This window comes from Rhyacophila brunnea, unplaced genomic scaffold (genome assembly GCF_057557595.1).
Source record: "Rhyacophila brunnea isolate RB1 unplaced genomic scaffold, BYU_Rbru_1.0 scaffold_2, whole genome shotgun sequence".
Taxonomy (NCBI): domain Eukaryota; kingdom Metazoa; phylum Arthropoda; class Insecta; order Trichoptera; family Rhyacophilidae; genus Rhyacophila; species Rhyacophila brunnea.
This window is the reverse complement of record NW_028232859.1, coordinates 8,631,193-8,647,037: the sequence shown is the minus strand read 5'-3', so window position 1 is coordinate 8,647,037 and position 15,845 is coordinate 8,631,193. Positions and strand designations below refer to the sequence as shown.

The 15,845-nt window shown below is 33.8% G+C and overlaps 1 protein-coding gene across 1 annotated transcript; it reads left to right on the top strand.

The window, feature by feature from the left end:
* Positions 1 to 3,646: 3,646 nt before the first annotated feature.
* Positions 3,647 to 8,676, top strand: brk (transcriptional repressor brinker). Its single transcript, XM_085946717.1, has one exon. The coding sequence runs from the start codon at positions 4,882 to 4,884 to the stop codon at positions 5,941 to 5,943; it is 1,062 nt and encodes a 353-aa protein (XP_085802843.1). The 5' UTR covers positions 3,647 to 4,881; the 3' UTR covers positions 5,944 to 8,676.
* Positions 8,677 to 15,845: the final 7,169 nt, after the last annotated feature.

Genomic DNA, 15,845 nt, shown 5'->3' with positions numbered 1-15,845 from the left:
TTAACTAGGTATGCAATATGTCACATAAACTGTCTCTGTGTACGGTTTACTCATCATTAGATACAACGATATGAATACAAAACATTCAACCTGTCAAGCTCACAGGAAAATATTACGGTAGATTGGTAGATATCAATAAATATGAAAATGAAATGAAAAAACAGTAAATACAATAAGGTATAAGAAAGATCTTTCATACTTTTATAGTTAAGTGGCTTACAGGTTTTTTCCAGCGGTTTTAACTAGATAATACAGGTAGGTACATAAGATGAGTTTTTTTATTTTGTTAACTGTCAATTCATGGTGGAACTGCATTGTATTGTTGTTTTAATTTAATAAAATGCAATTTTTTTTGTAGTACTTATTCCACTATTAATCAATAGATTAGGAACGGTTTCCTCTGCCACAGAGGGATATTTTCAAAAAAAAAAAATGTTTTATTAAATTAAAACAACAATACATAAGATGAGGCTAAGTTAGGTGAGAATATTATAATTAATAATATGCACTGTGAACACATGATTGTTTCGGATCTATTTTCGACTACACTTACATCAAGATTCAAGCCTATTGCATCACTTTTTTTTGCTCGGCACTATCATTTATTTTCTGTCAAAGATATCGAATTTTATGATAATATTTTCTTAAGTTTTTTAAGTTATAGCTTTATTGCAAGCTTTTGCAAAATCATGTAGAATACCAGATACGAACTTGTGGAACCTGGTTGGGATTCACTGGCCTAGAGACTAGCAGACATTATTTTATTCAAATGATTTAATATCAATAATCTTCAAAAAAATGTAATACATAAGAAATTGAATAAGTACCTATAATATTATATTTTTAGATATTTATTTTGTACATAACATATTTTGATTCGAAAAGAAATATTTTGTATTAATTTATGTATCGTATCAGTTGTGGACGTGGTAAATGAGATTTAACCAATAGATTGTATTCGCTTTGTTGCTTATTGTTTGAACGTTTTATTAAAATACGCAGTTTAACGTCTCGTGAATGTAGGTATGTATTTAGTATTGATATTCCTTATGTATGAATTAATTGTATGACCAATCACAATAAATACATTTTAATGACACTTAAGCCGGGTTTTCATTAGCAAGTCATAACTGTAACCGTTCTAGCTTCTGTAACCAACTCTAGATGCGAACAAATAATTATTTATTAGACTTGCGAACTAATTATTTGGCGTGTTATGCTAGTTACTGTTACAGTTACGGCTCACTAATGAGTACCCGGCTTTAGATTTCGTTGAGTTCGTAGATTAAACATCGTTTTAACTATATCGAATCATTGACAATACTTATCTAAAAGGTGTGGAGAAGGCATGTTCCCAGTTATCATTTATAGCATTTTTTTTATAAATGTCGCTTTATCTGTAAATGCTTTACGTGTTACAGTTATTATTCAGGCACAAACTGTGTGATACTTTTTGTTAAGAGCGTACATAATTGAAACGGCAAATAATTTTCAACAGTATGTGGAACGAAATTTCGGCCGCGTTACAATTCTGAGAGCGACAGTCGACCTGTTTGTACGTAAATTTGTTTTGTGATGACGTCGGGGGAATATATTCTTAAATCGTGTAAAGATGACTAAAAAACATTCCGCATGTACTTGAAAAAGAAAGCATGTCAATGAATATACTATTATTATTACGAATATAATAATAAATATAACATAAAAAGGACGCTTGTTGAATTTTTATGACAAATTATATTTCGTTCGGCTCGCGTCATTTGCACAATCCGCGCATCGCCTAGTCACGATCTTTTTAGACCATGCCTCAGCTGAGGTATAGCTTAATAAGATTTTATGATTAAATTAGCTCCATTAAAAATGCATGTGTGTGATGTGTTAAGATTTCTGGGCTTGGCGCTGTGTATAATGTAGGTATGTATATGGAGGCGGCAATATAAAAATAGGTACTTACCTAAGTCGCCGATAAGTAGGTAGAGCTCGGCCGTTGTATTGGTGTATTGGCCACCATCCAGGGCTGCCAGTTGGACTTTACAATAAGACTATTTTTTTTTCTTAGAATTATTAATAACCATGTCCTTGCTTTTTCGTACAAGGTGGTTGTTAGTAATTTTGAACAATCACAAACACCCAGGCTTTGGGAAAAACACATAAATGTTTTTGTCATGACCGGGAATCGAACCCAGGAACTCTCGGGTGGAAGGCGAGCGCCTCACCAACTGCACCACGAGAGCCGCCACAATAAGACTATTATAAAAGTATGCATTTATCAATTCGTACAAGTATGAAGCATTGATCGATTGAAAATGTAGTAACGTTTATCACGTTATTAGCGCGGTCATGAAACGACTTCTCTCTATTTAATGAATGAAAAAAGTCGATAGGTCTATGCGTTCACTATTTGCGATTCATCGAACCGGCTTCAAATCTCTGGATAACTATTCAGTAGCATTTTTAAATTTAAAGACTCAATCTGTTTATTTAACTCAATCTGTGATTCCTACTAAATATGTAGTAAAAACCACAACTCACAAGGTGAGTTTCGTCAGTCAAATCAATTTTTATCTAGTAAACAGTTTGAGAAGGTTTGTTTTATATAATGGTAATAATATAGTATATAGGCTAAAGATGGCGAATCTCTGAATTCCCACCATTGTTGTATGACACATGGCCTAAGTTAGATTTTTGAATGCATACGTTTAGTTTATATAAAATCTACCGATTTAAAAAAATGTACGTCATCTGGAAACACTCGCTTGTTTTTATCGGCGTTTGAATAGATATTTTTTAAAAATGTGAATAGAACTCATTGTCTGATACATTTAATTCAGTAGGCATTTCAAAACAATTAACAACATATAGGTATGCTGAATAACATAAAAACTCCCACACGAAAAATATTAATGAGATTAAAGATTTTGTTCTTGACATATCTGGCAAAAAAATAACTGACACTGAGTTTTTAATAGCTAGTAGAGAAAGGATTCATTACACTATTTTGTCTTTATATTTACGCAATTCTACCTATCCACTCCTCTTCGCTGCTGACTAGATAATGATTTTTTAATTACCACCTATAAAATGCACGTTAATTACATCGATCGGCCGCCTGTTCATTACGCGCCAGGTGCGTCTTCAGCGTCCAAAGTATTAAATTCACCTCAATCTTGGTCTCCTTCTAAGTCACTTCAAGTGGAGTACTCATCTGGCCAGGATCGTTGGTGCCCTATTATCAGAGAATTTACAAATGGTTTGATATTTTACTAGGACCTTGATGGCCGTGTCTTATACCTTGTGATAACCACATATTATTTAATTGCCTTTTTAAAAAGCTGTTTTGCTGAATGCAATTAGAATTAGAAGTATAAAAACCGGATAATCTTCAGTAGACGGGTAGAGTAGATCTATTAAATTCCAGACTAAAATACAGCTAGTGTAAAAACGTATATGGTCATATTAAATTCCTTCAATACGATCGGTATTTACTGAGTCATTAATTCATAAATATTAGTGCAGAATACCTTATGTTATTAAATAATTACTGCTCAGTGTGTACTCTCTTCCCTTCAAACAATGTTGTCACATATGGTATGTACAAAATACAAAGGTGGGTTGAGACGGAAAAATGTAAAATTTTATAAATTTTGCTAATTTTTAATAGAATTTCAATCTTGAGTTTATACATATATTTTAAAAATAAAAATGCTTGTCCAATGACAAACATACAATTAAAATTAAATGAGATAAATAGAGACGCTATAAAAGATTTTATTTAGTTTGTTACTAATACTAACCAGAAGATGTCACGGGGAGAGCCTTCGAGATTTGACTGTATAAATGCATCCTCAAAATTGAGTGACAAATGTCGACATTCTCGATCGAACGGGGAAGAGCCGAGAAGCTCTGCGTAATATCAAAACTTTACATTATGAGAAGACAGAGGTACAGCATTCCCCAACGTGTTATCCAAGGAAAGGTCAACGGTAATCGTAGAAGAGGACGGCGGGGCATTTTGAGGCTTGAGAACCTCCGTGATTGGTACGAGTGCAGCTCCGCCGAACCGTTCAGCGTAGCAGATAATATAGCAAAGATCGCCTTGTTGGTAGTCGACTTCGGTTAGGAGATTGTACGATATGAATAAGTTACTGATTAAATCTGATGATTTCGAATTATGTCGATGATACGTCAAAGTTCCCAATATTAATTCAAATTTTCTGGATATCTTTTTTTACCACATAATATTATTGACAGCCCTGATTCCACAATGGATGTTGCGCGAGCGACGCGTTGTCTGGGTTTCACGCCCGGCGACACCCTGTCTGCCACGACCGATGCGACGTTGCCGCTTCGCTGTAACGCGCCCACATTCCAACACTTTTAAACTACAATAACTCGAGAATGAGCTCACATTTAGGGAATAAAAGTTTATTAAAGTATACAAAATCAACCAATAGTTCGTTTGACGATGGTTTTTTGAAATTACAGTGATTTTTAGAAGTTTTGTTTGGAAATTAAAAATATAAAAACAATCTGACAACGTGGCTCCTAAACTTGTTTCAAAACGGATATCAGCATCTACACGGTGTTCAGATGCAATACGACGTACGTCGCGGTCACGTAGCGCGCAGTGCAATAAGTTAAAAAGGGACGACATGTTTTACACGGCGCAATTTTTATTCAACTCTCATCGCGACTCCCCACTTACGACATTTTTCACGCCAAGAATGAAGTGAGATTACTGTTTAGTTTAGTCATAGACTAGAGGGGGTTTACGATGGTTGAATTGTAGCTTTTCAGTGATTTAGTCCTGTTTTCAGTTGTTTTGGTTTGAAAAGTGTCCATTTTTACGTTGACTGTTGTGTATTAAATAGTGCAAAAGACATGGCCAACGGTTTCAACGCTGTGATAAAGCGAACTCCGATCTGCAAGGCAGCCGGAGAGTCCGCGAAACTCGGGTCCCGGAGAATATTCTCACCTCAGTTCAAGCTGCAAGTGTTAGATTCGTACAGGATCGATTCGGATTGTAAAGGAAATCAAAGAGCGACCGCAAGAAAGTATGGGATTCACAGAAGACAGATACAGAAATGGTTACAGGCCGAAGTGACGCTAAGAGGAGCCGTCAGAGGAAAGAAGTCTTCGCCCGAGCCTCCATCGTCACCCATGCTACATAGTGTATCACCGCAGCCTTTCCAACCGTTGGATTGCTCGATCGTTCGGCGGGAACCGTCGCCGTCTCCTCCCCCGACGCCTTTGTGTCCTGTCGATTTATCGGTAAGACGGACTCCAAAACTTGAAACTATCTGGAGTCCGATCCCGAGACCGGCCACTCCGGTGACCGCGTGGGATCTATCCTTCAAACCGCACGTCATATCGTACGATGCCAACTTCAACGTGACCCAGAAGTTCGGTTACGAAGTGGAAGCGCCGCCCGCGCCCCCCAGGCCGATCGCCCCCGCGCAGCCCGACAAGCCGTTCAAACTGTTCAGGCCCTACTTGGAAGACTTCGCTCCCAAATATGAACCTCCGGCTGCTCCTTCGCCTCCGTACACGCCTCAATGTGTAGAATACCAACCGCAGTACGATCCTTACCACACGGAGGTTCCTTTCAACTGTTTAGGAGTAACGTCTGCATTCGAAAAAGTCATTCCTAGAGAAGGTCACCTGTCCCCCGTGTGTTCCCCTTTGTCTTACATCGATTACGACACTTTACCGCCTTCGCCGTTCGGTTGTTCGATGGGTTCCAAACATCGGCAGAGCTATAGTTTAGACTTCAAGCTCCAAGCGATCCGCAGCTATCACCAGGACATGGAGTGTCGGGGTAACCAAAGAGCCGTAGCCTCCAAATACAGAATACACCGCAGGCAGGTGCAGAAGTGGTTGAAGCAGGAAGATCAGCTCAAGCAGAGGAACGAAGGCGTCAAGGTTGTGGCGGGAATCAGTTAAAACATGTCAAGTCTTTAAAATAATTTATAAAAACTCTTGTGACTTCTCGTCGGAACGTGGAACCTGTGCCGTGGAATTCCATAAAATATTTTTTTATTAAAAGGCGCCATCGGTTTGCGTTCGTTTTGATATTTGATTGCCAAATCTTTCGAATGTTCCGTCGGATTTTTCACTTTACGCCATTTTGTAAAATAAAATAAAATAAAATATTTGCCTGTTTTCCAAACAAACGTCGCTCAGTTTTCTGTTGCTTGCGACGGGAACGTTTAGATTTAATCTTTATTATTAATTAAATTATTTAATATCGAAGTGGGGAGGGTGTTTGCGTCCCCGAAATATGTCTGTGATTTACCGTAGCCTGTTAAAAATACGTTTTATTAATTTTTGCCTTTTCATTAATAAAATATATGGGTCTAAGATTATATTCTGTTAGATAACTTTTATAAATAAGCAAATAATACTATCGACTGAGGGTAATGAATATATAATAATATTAATAGTATATAATATTATATGCGTCATTGAGAAAATTTTGTACAATATTTCCAAACTAAGTTATACTTAGGTACCTATACAAGACATGGTGCCTGTTTAAATATCACCATACCCCATAAACATTTCTCTTCTGAATCTTTTTATTACTGTTCTTTGTTGTTTCAATTTAGATTATAATGATTTATATACCTAACTACAATCAGACTACATTTTATAAATTATTATTAATGTGTGTATGTAATAATTCAGAAAAGATAAAGAAATGTGACGTCACTGGGCACTGTGCATAAATCATTCGAATGTGGAATAAAGTACCTAGGTACTTATTTGTTATCTTTTCTGTATTCGTGTGTGTGTATGGGAGAATAATTATACTGTGTCTGTATTAGATCACTTTGTTCAATAATAAAATTATCAGACAGCATGCAGCCAGTATCTTCCTAACAATAGTAATTCAAATTTAGAACAAGAATAAAGAAAATTTTCTGTAATAATTATGACACATTTTTAATACATGTTAATTGGTTAATAAAATGTCTTTTCCACTTTCAATCAAAGCAATTAGTCATAAAATATTATTTTAGGTAAGCATTTGTGCTGTACCTACCTTTCAATGGCATCTAGCGATATCAAAAAAGTAAAATTTAATATTGTAAAGCAGATGTTATTATTGATATCGCCCATATTTACAAATGTTTAATAATTATTGTGTGGTATCTTTTGGTGCATTAAATCCGCTGTTTTTACCCACAATTATCATGACAATGGTAGGTATATTATATTATTATATCAGTAAATTTTATTGATAGTACATCTGCCTTATAACCACATTTAGATTAGATTATAAAGTGTACTACCTACATAGGTATGTGTTTTCACAATCTGCATTGCATTAATTTTTACGTGAATGCGAGACTACTCAGCATTTAGGTATGTCACGGCGTTTTCTGTTTGTTATAATATTTCGACGAATTCTGTTTGTTATATAATTATTTATACTTTAACACCGGTGATCTGTGGAATCTTACAATTTCAACCAGTTTGAAACGTATCAGTATTAAATTGATTACTAAAAAATAGAAAGCTTTATACCTATATCTATTAAATTTCCAAGCGATTTCATTGTCATAACAAAAATGTTGGATGCTGCATTTTGTGTGAATTACAAATCACAATTGGTTATCTAACTGTACTTAGGTACCTATATTGCTTTCTGTTGTAGGTATACACTGTAATAATTGATTATAAATAGGCACCTGTCTTTATTCACGTTTGCAAGACATTTATATTTAAAGGCTGGATCCTTACAATGTACAGTAAAAAATACATTTTAGATTTAGAAAATATTGTAATTACTGGTCTTATAAAATAATATAAAATCCTTTATCGGTGACGCAAAATAAATTTCCGTCGCTTTTCATTAAAGATGGTTTACACGGCTTAGTTCTAACCATTACTCTCACTAATGATTAGTACAAAGCCTGTGTAAACAAACCCTTAGCCTAAAAGTGTATGTATCTACATTCTTTACATATTATATTTGTTATATTACTCGACCAAATATAATATTAAGTAGGTATATTAATGACTTTAAATTCTGACATTCAAATACAGCGCCGTTAAAATAAAAATAAAATGTACAAAATCTACTTTGTATTAATTAATATTTTCATTTTTTTTCTTTTGTTACTCGCGCCCAAGCAGTGCATGACCTGCCTACCCCCACAAGACGTCACCGATTTTTATCAAAATTATTGTAAGAGTATAACTTATAAAAGTAACACGACGTATCATATTGTATTATTAATATTATTATAACATGCCTAACAAAGATGGTTGTATTCTATATTGTTATTTAAAATAATAATTATTGATCTTTGCTCAGTTTGATATTAAATATAATAGGTATAAACAAGATTGTATGTTTGGCTTTCATTAGATGTAGGAAAAATAAAATGACTTCTCCACCGATGAGGTATGTGCCTTGATAACGACGTGCCAACATTTTTTTATATGTACATATCCATTACTGATATAAAATTATGGATACATTACATAGATAAAATATTATAATTTATGATGTACATATCTTATACCCTAAGCAGCTTAGTACGAGTATAATAATGTATTATTATCAATTTACTTTTTATGTTCATAACAATGTATTTTTATATAAAATTTATAAGACATTATAATATATATATATATATTGAAAAGACAATTAATAAGAAATAATAATTCCTGTTTTATAATATAAACTGTTGTTTTATTTATTTAATTTTTGTCTAAACAAATTAGTCATGTAAAATTCTTTTGGGAGACCAGTGGCAATCATAAAATGTAGCCATCCGCAATCCAGCTGCCATATATATAATATATGAGAGTGAGAGAGAAACACAAGAAAATACTACAATTATTATCTATTTTTCGACGATGACTAGGATATTAAAATTATTAGATAGGTACAACATCCTTGATGTTTTCCTCTTTTTCGAAAACGCTTTATTAATCAATCTAATTTCAAGAAGAATAATAATTGTGTCCTAAAATGCGTGTTGGGCATGATTTATGGCTCCAACGAGTTAGAACCTCGATAGATAAGATAATATACACATAAAACATACTTGACTAATTTAGTTACCTAGTAAATTTTACTTGTTTACACAGAATCAAGGTAGAGATCAAATTTTATGAATCGTCGACATAACATAGGTAATTGTAAACTACATGCAGTACCTACCTATGTGGATTTTTTTTACAACTAAAATATAATAATACCTTAATTAAGTATCTACCTATGCGAAGAGTTTGGACTATTGAGCAAAGGTTTCTTCAATGTCTCTGGGCGACGAGCGTGCCTCGGTAGGTATATTTATTTTTTCGTCTTCACTCAATGTTTAGGTATAATATTTTTTGTTTGTTATGGCAACCATTATTATTAACCATTCATGGGAAAAAGACAACAATGTAGATAATATGCTAGTAATGTCTTATTTATTTAATTTTAGTTTAGTTTTGAATGACAGGTTAAATATAGGTACCTACCTACTAAATGTGTTTTTTTTAACACAAAAATAACTTTATAAATATTTTTTTTTTAAATTTATAAAATTTAGCATTAATTATTTTTGAAAATGATTTCGGACGTATGGTCACTGTGGCTGTTATCGACGAAGCGCATTCTGGAGTTTAACTTTGAGCCACTTTTTCGAGTACAGCTGGCCGTGTATCACGAATAACGCTTACAATGTTGGCTTTAAAAAAAGCGTCAATTGTTACTGCTTTATTAGCATAAACCAGTGACTTCACGTAGCCCACAGGAAATATTCCAGAGGTGTCAAATCGCATGACCTTGCAGTCCAATTGACAGGTTCATTTCTTGAAATCAACTTATCGCTAAATTTTGATTTCAATAAGTCGGTGGTTGCGGTCACCGTATGGCACGTAGCGCCATCCTGTTCAAACCACATCTCGTCCGGACCAATGTCATCCAAATTAAAAAAAAAAAAAAAAATATTGATCAAGGTCCGGTAACGATCTCCATTGACCGTAACGCGAGCTACTGACTCATTTTTAGAGAAATAAGGTCCAAAGATGCCACCAGCGTGTAAACCACACCAAACGGTGCATTTTTATGGATGTAATGGAGTCAGTATGGTCTCTTCTGGATTGGTTTCATTACATATCCGGCCATTTTGGTTATTAACAAACCCGTTAAGCCTAAAATGAGCCTCATCGAAAAAAGGTGGTCTCGTGGCTTTAATTCATGCAATAGCTGCATATTATACGGGTGTAGGCCAAGATCTTTGCGCGAAATTTTCCACGTACCTAGTGGACTGACAGAGACCCAATTGCTGCGACCGACGATGAATCGATAAATTTGGATCTTCTTCCACACTTTCGTTTACAGCGCCGATATTCTATTCAGTAAGTACATACGCAAATTCCTTCGACATGTTGGTGTTATTGCATCATTTGGATTTTAGAGAGTATCTGGTATGAAATCTATCCACAGTTCGACGGATGGCTTGCTCAGATGGACGATTAGGTAGGTACGTGCACCATAAAAACACGAAGTTGTCCATATTAAGTTGCGCGAATCGACGACTGATTTTCAAAATTAGCGTTGTTTAAGCATGACTATTCATGATGATTAGCCATGGCCTCCACATCCTGAAGCGGCCCCCCAGGCTAGGATGTTTGGAGGGCCCCCTACCTATCGCTAAGGGTAAAGGCAGTGTGACGCGCTGCAGTAGCGTTTTCCAAATTGAGTATGCGGTAAAAGTGTATTTTTAGTGATTTTTTGTATTTTTAATATGTACATCCATTTGAATTATGAAGTTCTCGAGTATCGGCACACGGTTAAAAATTGCATTGTACAACCAAAAATTTTTAATTATTAATATTGTTGAACTAAAATAGCGCCGCAGGTGACTTTTTATTAGTATTAGAGCAAATTTGTGATCTGTGTTTATCTCACTTATCTGATCGACTTGTCACGCCGGGCCCTTCCTGAGCTCGGGCACCCAGGCTAGAGCCCTGTCAGCCTTCCCCATTGTGGGGGCCATGTGATTAGCCAGACAAATTTAGTAGGGTACTGATGATAAATGTCAAAAAGTGAGCGCAGGTAAGTTATATCTATCAAAAAAAAATACCTAGACCCGTTATTGTTAAGTAATAACACTAATAACTAATAATTTATAATATAGTAAAGCATCCCATTTGTTTTAATTTACATTTTAAAAATATATATAATATTCACCAGATAATATACCTACAAGGGCTACAACCCAATTTTATTGATACCTATCTTACATTAGAAAAGTGTTAGAAGTATCTCGTAGGTATTAGTGAAAATTGTAAGTTTGCACACTACGTTTTTCCTATTTGTTATAATGTATATTATGTAATAATGCGAGCATAAATTTAATCTAAACCAATAAGCATTCAACTCGCTTTATCAATTTTATTAGTTCTATAGCCCAAGGAACTCAGAAATAATGGGAACTAAAATACGTAACGGATGTGGAGAACCAGGCAACCGATCTCGAGTGCAGAAGAATACGGGATAAACTGAAACACGTGTCAAAAATACGTCATACGTCAAATACTGACAACTGCTCTCGGTTTATGCAATGACGCTCATTTAATATTGGTGTATTGAAGGTTGCACTATACACAATATCCTGCGTCAAAATGTACTGTATTCGAATATAGCTTATCGGAATTCTATTTATTAATCTGTTCTGTGGTATACCCATAGGTTTATATATTGAGGAGACAGGGTCCAAGAGTAGGTGGAAACGTGGTGATTTACAATGAACGTAAAATAATGTAGGATGCGAAGAAGATGATAATATGACAAGGGGTTCAATTCAGATGGAGGGATTGTCATTAATTGTCATGGTAGGCACCAGTGGCGAAGGGTTGAGGTAGGTTGTTAAGATCTGTCATAAATAGTGCACACTAAACTTTACCAGTCATACGTATATGTTTTCATTGAACTAAGACTACAAATTGCAGATAATGTTGGTTAGTTTTGAAAATTTAATTAAACCCTTCGTAAACCAATCTATAATAGACAATGCCATTAAAACATGCATCATTTTAGATATTTTACGCATAGAAGAATATTGTTTATTGATAATGATTCGGTTTAGGCAGGGTATACAAAAACTATTCTGATCTGCAATTTGAATTCTTAGATCAATGAAAACAAATAACTGAACGACTGACAAAGTTTAGTGTGCAACTATTTATGTCGAATTTTAAAAGCCCACCTCCACCCTTCGCCACTGGTTGGCACATAATTTAAGTATTTAGATTGCAATTATTTCTAATATCGGGATTAGTGTGCCTACACATTTTATTCAATACTTAATAATATAGATCAATAATATTTTTACATAAAAAAAAATCATATTCAATGAGTTGTTTTTATTATAATTTGGCTTATAAAAACTTTTAATGTTATGGATAGGTATTTTCTGTACTCATAATACTTATGTCAATAGTAGGGATTATTAATATCAAGCATATTATTATCAATACATCTTAATCTTATACAAGACATGAATGTCCCTATTATAATGACGAAATTAAATATTGTATCCATATTCAAAAAAAAATAAGTACCTACTACTTAGATTATAGAAAAATTATTACTCACTAAAATCGGCTCATGCGGAGGGCTTGACCTACTAGTTAAATGTGGAAAACAGGACGTAGTTTTTCTATACCTCCTTGTTTAAATCTAATCTAACTAAATATGAAATGAGAAAACGAATACATATACCTATAAAAAGTCAAATTATGATAAATTTGGATCCACACTGCTACTGATTTATCAAGTAACTAGAATTACCTACTGCTTTCACCAAAATAGATTATTTCATTTGACAATATTAACAATCATGTCAAATGTAATAAAAAAATCCAGGTATTTCGAGACCTTGTAGGTAATTAATACTATTCATAGGAACGTGTTCACACCCAGGATTATCTCTTACAAGCTAAGATGAATATTAATTATGCTTCGAAACGAATTTTAGTGAATGTAATATTTTGAATTCGATACCACAAGAGGAGGTAGGCATAGCGTATTTTATTTTATTTACAAAGACCCCCCCCCACCCTTCGGCTAGGCAGGATAGGTACACATTATTACTGGTCCAGTTATTGGGGTCTGGACTAGGCATTACAAAAAATCGTACAAGAACTGTTATTTTTTATTTATCTATTTTTATAACAAGGTTCGATTAACTATTCTTCTAAATTTAATTTGACACACTTATCGATATTTAGTATAGAATAATTTACAGGCTACACCCAGGTTCGAATCCTGGGTCTGGCAAGTACACATATTGTTTTTCAATTTGTATGTGAGTCAGGGTATGGATACCTAATAGTTTGAGCAAGTGGCTGACATCCATTTCTCGTAAAAACAAAATCTGTTAATACAAACCTCTACTCTGTGGAGGCCCATATGATCCTATTAGGATCGGACATGGTGGAAAAATTTACAGACTTAGTTATGTAAGATTTTTAGAAAACATCTAAATAAATGTCCCACTGAGGCGGACGAAACCTGTCCTAATATATTAATTAAAAGTGGAACAAGTACTATAAAAAAATTTCGTTTTATTAAATAGAAACAACAATCTAAATAAAGACCTGGACCGCCCCCCGCGACACTCAGTTCACTGGAGACTTTTTTGTCAATAAGGAGAGTGGGGGTTTCATTCCTGTCAACTTTCAGTTACCTTGGAGGATTACCACGTGTAGAAACATAACTGGAATACCTATAATAAATAGGCCAGGGTACTATTATTATTATACCAAATCGATTTTACTATCGGGCGTCTAAATCAGTTAGGTGCCAGCAGTAGTTTCCGGCGGATTAATAATATGTTGACGATATGCCTATCAATTGAATGTGAAATTTAGCTGTCATCAAAATGAAAATTGAGAAAATATATTATGATAAAAAGAATCCCATTAAAGAATTGCGTGTTAAAATATAAATTTCATTAAATTATGCCAAATGTGAAGCATTATTTTTGATCTGCATATTGTAGAATAAGTTATCTCAACTTGTGCAAAATGTATAAATAGTTATGATGTCATTTTATTATGCATAGTAGGTTGGTAAATACGCTATTTTTTTCAACCACAAAATAATGTAAAAAAAGTTGTTGATTAATAACTGGCCCAAGCTTTGGAAGTCTCCCAATATTATTACGAATCTGGATTATATTATAGTTAATTATTAATACTATTAATGGTAGGTATCTGGTATATAATCTATGATTACTTATATACTATAATTATTATACAAACACACATAGGTACATAGGAAGAACTTTGACAGGGACGAACTTTAACATTGTTTGGCACATATTTTTAGTAAAGGTTATTGTCTTACAGTAGAACTAAGTAGTAATTTTGTTATGTTATACCTACCCATAGATAATGAAATATTTTATTTTATTTTATGTTATAGTACATACCTATAATATAAAAATTACAAGATAAAAATAACTTTTTATATACAACGTTTTTAAATTTTCTGTTGAATCATATAAACTTGACTAACTTAAACGATCAAAAAAAAATTGTAATTGATAGAAATAATACTGAAATGTCATTTTGACACTCATATTGATTTCCATAGTAACGCACGTATATATTAATAATTTAGTTGTTAGGAACCTAGCAACCAATAATAGTGGATTGGATTACGGATTTATTCCGAAATAACTTTTCATACAAAACAGAATTAACTGAAAATCAATTTAATTCCAATTAAAAACGGCTAAAGTATTTAAAAATGCATTGGCATCGTGTTCTGATATATTATAAAAGTTTCAAATGTCTAGCTAGTCGGGAAGTTAGTGAAAAATCGATTGCAAGATTTGTACCGGATAAATAAGAATACGACCTAATAACGTTGTAAAATAAATATTACCTTTCTATCAGTGGCGAAGGGTGACTTTTAGAAGGAGATAGGCTGTGGAGATCAGAGAAAAAAGCACACTTTTCAGGTATACTTACAGGAAATAAGACGATAATACGATATTACTACTGATGAATACGTACACACTAATGACAACGACACAATAAATCGATGAAATTTTAACAATTCATATCTATATGATGCGCAAAGGTTTTAGGCTTCGCCTTTCGAGCGTACCGTGGCGCATACATTATGGTAGACGAGGGTTGACGTCTGTGAGGTAAAGTCAATACAAAAAAAATCCGACATTCATCGCACAATAATCCGATACATACGATAGTTGAAAAGAGATGGCGCTGTTGCATTTTTTTAACCTTTGACAGATGGTTCTGTATATATTTATAAGCATACATTACTACTTTATTAACATAATTATCTGATTTCGTTGGCAAATTAAATTATTTTTGTAGAATATAAAATAATCAAGTTATTATTTAAATACGTTAATATACATTTTTTCTTGGTACAGTGGCAACATCAGATTATCGGAATAATTGAAAGTGTCATTTTAAAAAAACCGCTAATTACCTAAATATTGGGTGATAGGTCTCCAGGTCAATCAATTCAATACAATAACTACATTTTTGCAAATGAGGGTCCTTTAAACAGGCCCGGTCTTAGGTCGAGTGTACCGATTGGGCCCAACCAGGCTTCGAGCTCTCGGTCTACTTTTCTAACATATTATATTCATGAAATTGAAATATCATTTATTCAGCTATATTTGTCAGTTAAATAGAATTAAGCCGGAGGTTCAGCAGCCGTAATTTTATTATGTTTTACCACTAACTTTACCAATCGTTTAAAAAAATAATGACGTTATGGACCTTTGCTATTCGTATTTTCTAATTGTTTACTATTTATAGGTATATTTGCAATCTTAAATGTGGTTTTT

Coding starts and splice junctions, on each gene's coding strand:
- brk (XM_085946717.1), top strand. CDS start 4,882: ATGGCCAACGGTTTCAACGCTGTGATAAAGCGAACTCCGATCTGCAAG.